This window comes from Sphaerodactylus townsendi, unplaced genomic scaffold (genome assembly GCF_021028975.2).
Source record: "Sphaerodactylus townsendi isolate TG3544 unplaced genomic scaffold, MPM_Stown_v2.3 scaffold_509, whole genome shotgun sequence".
In the NCBI taxonomy this organism is placed as follows: Eukaryota; Metazoa; Chordata; class Lepidosauria; order Squamata; family Sphaerodactylidae; genus Sphaerodactylus; species Sphaerodactylus townsendi.
The window spans coordinates 1-8,036 of NW_025950703.1; the positions used below are offsets into that span (position 1 = coordinate 1).

The 8,036-nt window shown below is 45.6% G+C and overlaps 1 protein-coding gene across 1 annotated transcript; it reads left to right on the forward strand.

Moving 5' to 3' along the window:
• Nucleotides 1-956: 956 nt before the first annotated feature.
• Nucleotides 957-7,744, forward strand: LOC125425457 (geranylgeranyl transferase type-2 subunit alpha-like; the record flags this gene model as incomplete). Its single annotated transcript, XM_048483059.1, has 6 exons — nt 957-1,072; nt 2,282-2,370; nt 3,217-3,333; nt 4,167-4,280; nt 7,207-7,294; nt 7,456-7,744. Coding segments are annotated over 6 exons (673 nt in total), but the record flags the coding sequence as incomplete, so codon positions are not given.
• Between the last annotated feature and the right edge of the window lie 292 nt (nt 7,745-8,036).

An 8,036-nucleotide genomic window follows, 5' to 3' on the forward strand; every position in this document is an offset into this window, starting at 1 on the left:
CTTCTTCTTCTTCTTCTTCTTCTTCTTCTTCTTCTTCTTCTTCTTCTTCTTCTTCTTCTTCTTCTTGCCTTCTGACAGTGGGACTCAGAGCTTTTCATCTTCTGAATGTGAAATTTCCCTTTAGTCCCTGATAGGTTTGTCCCCCATGAATCTGTCTTAACTCCCTTTTTAAAGCTATCTGCGCCTGGGAAGTAACCCAGGGGCATAATGAACGATGCGCTTTTCTAAGCAGTGGATAGGAATGGGAAATGAAAACCACGAGGTTTGACTCCTTCAGAAAGCTTCCTTTCTGTGCAATGGATTCCACATTTTAATCATTCGTTGGGTAAAAACGTGTTTCCTTTTGTCTGTCCTGAATCTACTGCCCATACGCTTCATGAGACGCCGTCGTGTTCTAGTATTGTGGGAGAGGGAGAAAAGGTTCTATGGGGTGTGGTCATGTGGCTGGACGTTCCTCTGGACAAGGAAACTCGAGCAGGTCATAGGCAGCCACGCCTTCTCCCAGGATGCTCGTTCTGTGTCTCTCTTCTTAGCGTGCCAAGAGCAGAGCAGAGCAGAGAGCCCCATGGAATTATGCAAGGAACGCAAACTGAGTTTCTGACTGGCCTGCAACCACATCGCCCTGCACGTGTCCACACACCCCTTTACGAGACCACCCTCTTCATGCTGTACCTTCTGTGCAGTGGTGCGGTGGTTAAGAGCAGGTGCACTCTAATCTGGAGGAACCGGGTTCGATTCCCCGCTCTGCCGCTTGAGCTGTGGGGACTGATCTGGGGAATTCAGATTAGCCTGCGCGCTCCCACACATGCCAGCTGGGTGACCTTGGGCTAGTCACAGCTTCTCGGAGCTCTCTCAGCCCCACCCACCTCACAGGGTGCTTGTTGTGAGGGGGGGAAGGTCAAGGAGATTGTCAGCCCCTTTGAGTCTCCTACAGGAGAGAAAGGGGGGATATAAATCCAAATTTCTTCTTCCTCCTCCCCTAGGTGTGAGCTGTCTGTTGAGAAATCAACAGTTCTCCAGTCCGAATTGGAATCCTGCAAAGAGCTGCAGGCCCTAGAACCGGAGAACAAATGTAAGTATCCACACGGGCAGCCAAAGTTACGTCCGTGACTCTTGGGAGGCAGCAGGCGGGTGACGGTGTGCAGCGAATTGTTCTCTGCCGCTGCGAAGGTACTGCACAAAAGGGTGGGGAGGGGGTGGGATGCTGCCATCTTCTTTTATATGGTTCCTGTTTTATTATATGCTGTTTTTTATCTGATGGTTGTTGGTTTTATTATATGGATGTTCCCCGCCCTGAGCCCTCCGGGGGAGGGCGGTCTATAAGACCAATTGATTGAAAGAAAGAAAGAAAGAAAGAAAGAAAGAAAGAAAGAAAGAAAGAAAGAAAGAAAGAAAGAAAGAAAGAAAGAAAGAAAGAAAGAAGAGAGAAGGGAAAGAGAGAGAGAGAAAGGAAGGAAGGAAGGAAGGAAGGAAGGAAGGAAGGAAGGAAGGAAGGAAGGAAGGAAGGAAGGAAGGAAGGAAGGAAGGAAGGAAGGAAGGAAGGAACTTGGACAGCCCCACACTGGGGGATGGGTAATAATAATCAGGATTTCAAGCCATTCTAGATCATTTTTCTCGGGATGGCATATCCATCAATCACACCACAGTCTGGGCATGCTGGCCCCATGATTCAGAATCCTAATTTATTTATTAAGTTTTTATACGGCCCTTCCTCTTTCTGACTCTGGGTGGTTCCCAGCAAGGCCATTTATATACAACTCCATCATCAATACAATAAAGCGATAGCTACTCACTATAAAGTAAAATATGAAGCTCGTAATTTTAGGTTCTGCCTTTCGTCACTGGGTTGGAGATTGGCAACTTGCTTCTGTCTGTTAAAATGCTCACTTCATTTATTTACAGTTGTAGGGACTAGCAACTTGCTTGTGTTTGTTTAAATATTCCCTTTATTTCCTCCCAGCCTGGAGGACTAGCAGCTTGCTCCTGTGTACTTCAATAAAGACAGTTGCTAAAGTTGTGATGCTGGACTTCAGAGTGTGGGCAAATTGTGGAACCCCAGAAGCTGGCTTAGGGGTGGGGGAGTCAATGGACGGTCTGGCCCTTTGTGACTACCAGAAACATGGGAAATTATGCCAGACAAGTAAATACACGCAAGGTGGTTCTATTTCCAGGCTGCAGACTTTATCTTCTCCTCAGCTCACAATCCTCGCCTGCGTTCAGGCTGTGTGTGGAGTCCACCTGCCTTGCCCTCCCACCACTTCGGTTCTGTGTTTCTCTCTAGGGTGCCTCCTCACCATCATCCTCCTCATGAGAGCCTTGGACCCTTTGGTGTATGAGCGCGAGACCCTCAGCTACTTTGAGACCCTGAAGGTAAACTGGGAGGGCCAGCAAGCCATTTCCTGTTCTGAGCCTGACTCACTGCTGAGGTTTACCCTTTACTCTGTCAAAGATTACCAGGCAAGGATAAACAGTGCCACTGAGCATGCAAAGAGTGTCCCTTTCTCCTTGACGGTCCTCCTCTCCCATCCTGGGGTTAGGAAGACAAGGCGCCGGATTCAAGAGGCCTCATTTCCAAACAGAATTCAGCCCCGGCACCTATTTATTTATTATTTGATTCATTTATTAATTATTTAATTCAAATGGGGACCAAAACTGGTTTACATTATTCTCCTCTCCTCCCTCTTCTCACACAACATCCCTGTGAGGTAGTTTAAGCTGACAGAGTGTGACTGGCCCAAAGTCACACAGCAAACTTCCATGGCACGGGTGGGAATTTGAACCTTGTTTTCCCAGATCCCTCTCTAACCATTGCACCACACTGGCTCTCTGTTGCTTTTCCACACAAGAAGAAGAGTTTGGATTTATATCCCCCCCTTTCTCTCCTGTAAGGAGACTCAAAGGGGCTGACAATCTCCTTTTCCTTCCCTCCGCCCCACCCCACAACAAACACCCTGTGAGGTGGGTGGGCTGAGAGAGCTCCGAAGAACCGTGACTAGCCCAAGGTCACCCAGCTGGCATGTGTGGGAGTGCACAAGCTAATCTGGTTCCCCAGATAAGCCTCCACAGCTCAAGCAGCAAAGCGGGGAATCAAACCCAGTTCTCCAGATTAGAGTTCACCTGCTCTTAACCACAACACCACTGCTGCTCTCAAGGAATGCCTGCTGATCTCTCTCTTGTTCGTTGCTGTTGCCCCCCCCCCCCCTTGCCCCAACTTAGGCCGCTGACCCCATGCGCTCAGCTTACCTGGATGACCTGCGCAGCAAATTCCTGATAGAAAACAGCATCCTCAAGATGGAATACGCCGAGGCGCGTGTGGTGGATCTATCACAGAGGGTAGGAGGCCGGGGTCTCATGTGGGGGGTGGGCGATGGGAGGGACTGGGTAGGGACTTAGCAGGTTGCAGTGGCTTATGGGAAGAAAAGCGCTGTTGGCTGCTTGTTACACACTGTGTCCAGTGAGAAGGAATGTTTCTCACTGGGACATGGACAATGTATACCCCACTAAACATTCCCTTCTCACTGGACACAGTGTGTAACAGATTTCTCTCTGTGATACACCTCTGAAGATGCCGGCCACAGATGCAGGCAAAACATTAGGAACAAGACCTGCCAGACCACGGCCGCACAGCCCAGAAAAACCACAATAACCGATGCTTTAAATGCTCAATTGAACCTTTTTTCATGACAATTCTTTGTGGTGTTGTTGTTGTTGTTGTTGTTGTAGATTTCACAGCTGCCAGATCTTTAGCTGGTTGTTGGCCTTCATTACAATTCAAGCCTCACCCAGAGGCCTAGGAAGTTGTAATGTATCGGCATAGTATTCGTCCGGATCCCAGCAGGGCTGCCTTCTGAATTTGACAGATGTTAATTTTGTCAATTCGAAGATGTTTTAAGTGCTGCCCTAGTGTTTTTGGGATGGCGCCCAGCGTTGTTGTTGTTGTTGTTGTTGTTGTTGTTGGTATTAATTCAATTTGGTAGACCGCCCTACCCCCGAAGGGCTCAGGGTGGTTTACAAAACAATAAAACACAATACATCAAATAAACTCATCGAATATGTTTGTGGTTTGCATCAATACATCAGTTCTTAGGGTCTAGGGAGCAGGTGGGAGAAACAAGCCCGATTCGTCAGGTGACCCTCCTAAGCCACCTCCCTGTTTTCCTTCTCAGGGCCTCACCAACCTGTGCCACCTGGAGCACCTCTTGCTGGTCACCCACATGAATCTGTCAGATAACCACCTCCGCTGTTTGCCCCCCTCCCTGGCTATGATGCGCTGCCTCGAGGTGAGATGTTATATTTTGGTTTTTATGTTTTCGGTGTTTTTTATGTTATGCGTTTCATCTACGTTGAGCTGCCTTGAGTTCCATAAAGCAGAAAGATGGCCGACTCATAGTATAATATTGTATGTTTATAAGGGTCATCAAGGACTAGAATAATGTAGAGGGAACAATTATAATTGGCATACTATTAGGCCAGATTGATGTTTCGCTGATTTGTTTATTTTGTATTTTTAAGGACTGACAAAAAACTGATTAATGTAATGCATATTTTCATCCTCTTAATTTTCTCTTTTTCTGCTCTTTTCTTCCTATTTGGGACTCTAGTTCTTTTTTTCCTTTCTCGTTCCTGTCTTTCTTTTTTTTAGTCTGTACTCTTTACAACCTTTTGATTTGTTATTCGAGTTGTTTTTATTTTCTACATATTCTTGTAAACCTAACAAAGTTTTGTATTAAAAAAAAAAGAACATGGCTAATAAGTTTTTTAAACAAATACATAGCGCATGCTTGTTCAAACATAACCCCCCCATCCCCCGAAGCGCCGTTTAATTTTCTCCTCGTTTAATCTGTTACAGCCGGAATCTAATTCGTACAAAGATTATTGCTGGTGTAACAAATTATTTTGCATCCAATTAAGGTTCTGTATCACTTAACTTGGTTAGAACTTATTCTCGTTATCTAAGAGATTACCCAGACCTCACTGGTAAGGTAAAACCCGCTAAGAGCCATTTATCTTTTGTAGTACAATTCGGAGGGCGTGAGTCATTACTAGCAAAACCAACAGGGAAAAAACTTTCTGCAGGTTAATCACCTGGATTGAAATAAGACATAACTCTTTATTAGGTGAGAGCTTAAGAGGTAGTTACAACAGCTAGTCATTCCTGCTGTCATATAAAAACATGCAATAAAAATTAAGTGTCATCTTTCTTAACCTTAACTAACTATGTGGCATTTACAGATGAAAGAGATCAGTTGCCCAGGAGAAATGGCGGCGTTGGGAGGCGGGCTGTATGAGGCCCCTCCCTTCCCCAAACTCCTCCCTCCCAGGCGCCGCCCACCCAAAACCTCCAGATATTTCCCAAGCCAGAGCTAGCAACCCCTACAAAAAAATTACCTCAGTACATCGTTGACCAAACCACCAGAGAAACCTGAACTGGCTATCATTGGATACTTTAAAATAAAATGACCATTAAAATTGAAATAAATTTTTCTCACTTTAACGTGTGATTGTTCTCTGGATAATATGATTGGCCTCTAGATGAATTTCAAGATAATTAGCAGGTGTGTTTCAAAATACATCTTGGTAGCGCAAGTTAATTTCTCAAGGAAGATGGAAAGGCTACAATTTAGCACTTTTTTCAATTAGAAGAGCAATAAATCTACTGTGGCTTCAGCTACTTTAATCAGCTGTCAAAGATAAAAGCAATCTTTTCCTCCTGGCTATCTGATCAGCTCTACTGAGGCCATAAGAACTATATAAAACACCTATGAGTAGCATAATTTAAAACGTGATTTAAGGTATCCCCAGTCTTTTAGAGTTGTAAGGACCTTTCGAATTCTGACACGAGTTTTTGTTTGATCATTTTTAATTAATTTTATAAGAACTAAAACAAAAACTACCACAAAATGAACAAAGAAAAACTAACACCAAAACGATCCTGTCACCCTACACACCACATACTATATACCATTGATGCCGAACCTTTTCGAGACCGAGTGCCCAAACTGCAACCCAAAACCCACTTATTTATCGCAAAGTGCCAACAGGGCAATTTAACCTGAATACTGAGGTTTTCGTTTAGAAAAAACAGTTGGCTCCGAGGCACACATTACTTGGGAGTAAGCTTGGTAGCTTTGCTTTGAAGCAACCACGCAACGCTTCGAATGGGTGAATCATGACCCTAGGAGGGTTTAGAAGCAAACCCCATTGCCAGCAACCGAGCTTACTCCCAGGTAAAGGATCGCACTTTAGTTCTTCCCATGAAAATCAGTGGGGTTTAACAGCACTTAACAGGGTTACCTACTTTAAACGCCAAGTGCTCCAGCTGCCCAGGCTAGTTTAGATGTGGGAGCCCCCCCCCCCCACATGACAAACTCTGTGCACGTGTGCCCACAGAGAGGGCTCTGAGTGCCACCTCTGGCACCCGTGCCATAGGTTCGCCACCACTGCTATATACAAAAACCACACCTAACTATTTGTGGTAGTTTTTGTTGCAGTTATTATAAAATTAATAAAAATATATATTTTTAAAAAAGGAATTCTGACATGGGTCTAACCACAAAAGGGCAGAGCCAACCACAGAATGTCAGGCAGTGAGATTTGGGATAATTGTAACAGCAACTCTTTAGCATTTCAGGCAGAAGTTCTTCCTAACTATGCCTTTAAAAACGGCTATATTGTTTACAGGATTTTCTTGCTGACTTTCTCTCCTTGTGTTGTGGTCGCAGTTGCTTCAAAAGCAATATTTTTGTGAATCGGCACAGCCAATTAGATCTCCACTTGCTAATCAGAAACCTTGATGGGCAGAAACCTCACCTAGCTGCACCCACTTTCTAAAATCTCTTGGCTGGCATCAAGAAAGGTTTGGGAGGGTGCTTTTGTGCCACGGGCACTATGTTGGAGACCTGTGGATTTAAAAATGTGTGATACTGAAGGTACCCTGTTCCCCTGAATATAAGACATCCCCTGAAAATAAGACGTAGTAGAGGTTTTGCTGAAGTGCGAAATAGCAGATATCCCCCGAAAGTAAGACGTAGCAAAGTTTTTGTTTGGAAGCATGCCCGACGAACAGAACACAGAAAAATAAGACATCCCCTGAAAATAAGACCTACTGCATCTTTGGGAGCAAAAATTAATATAAGACACTGTCTTATTTTCGGGGAAACACGGTATGGAGGACCTGCTTTTCTTATTCTCCTATTTCTGCCGTAGGTGTTGGAAGCTGATGAGAACCGAATCGAGACCCTAGAAGGGCTGCCCCCGCTCCCTCGCTTGGAGGATCTCTCCCTCTGCAACAACCGTATCCTTGACACTTGGCTACACACACACCCTTTGCTCACCCTCATGAGGTGGTGAGATCAAATTAGGGTCAGGACTCGGAAGATTCCTCTGTTCGAATGTGGGTCTGGACGGGTCACTCTAGGAACCGCTGTTCTCCTTAACTCCGCTCCCTTCCCCCAGGCATCCAGCGACCCTCTGACCTCCGACCTCTGGCTTCATTCCCAAAGCTCACCCATCTCAACCTGCGAGGCAATCCTCTCTGCCAAGTCCCGGGTGTCCAATCAGAGCTTGCCGTACTGTTGCCCAGTGTGGCAACCATTCTCACCTGATTGGCTGGAGGAGACCCACTTCAAGCTGATCCTTCCCCCACAATGCACTGCCACCTTTAATTTATTGGAATGAAGAAATAAAAAAAAACAGTCGAGAGGAATTTATTGGAATGAAGAAATAAAAACAATCGAGAAGAGAAGCGGGCATGTCTGTTCTTTCATGTTTAAAGGAGCAGCAGTGGCGTAGGAGGTTAAGATCTCGTGCATCTAATCTGGAGGAACCGGGTTTGATTCCCAGCTCTGCAGCCTGAGCTGTGGAGGCTTATCTGGGGAATTCAGATTAGCCTGTACACTCCCACACACGCCAGCTGGGTGACCTTGGGCTAGTCACAGCTTCTCGGAGCTCTCTTAGCCTCACCTACCTCACAGGGTGTTTGTTGTGAGGGGGGAAGGGCAAGGAGATTGTCAGCCCCTTTGAGTCTCCTGCAGGAG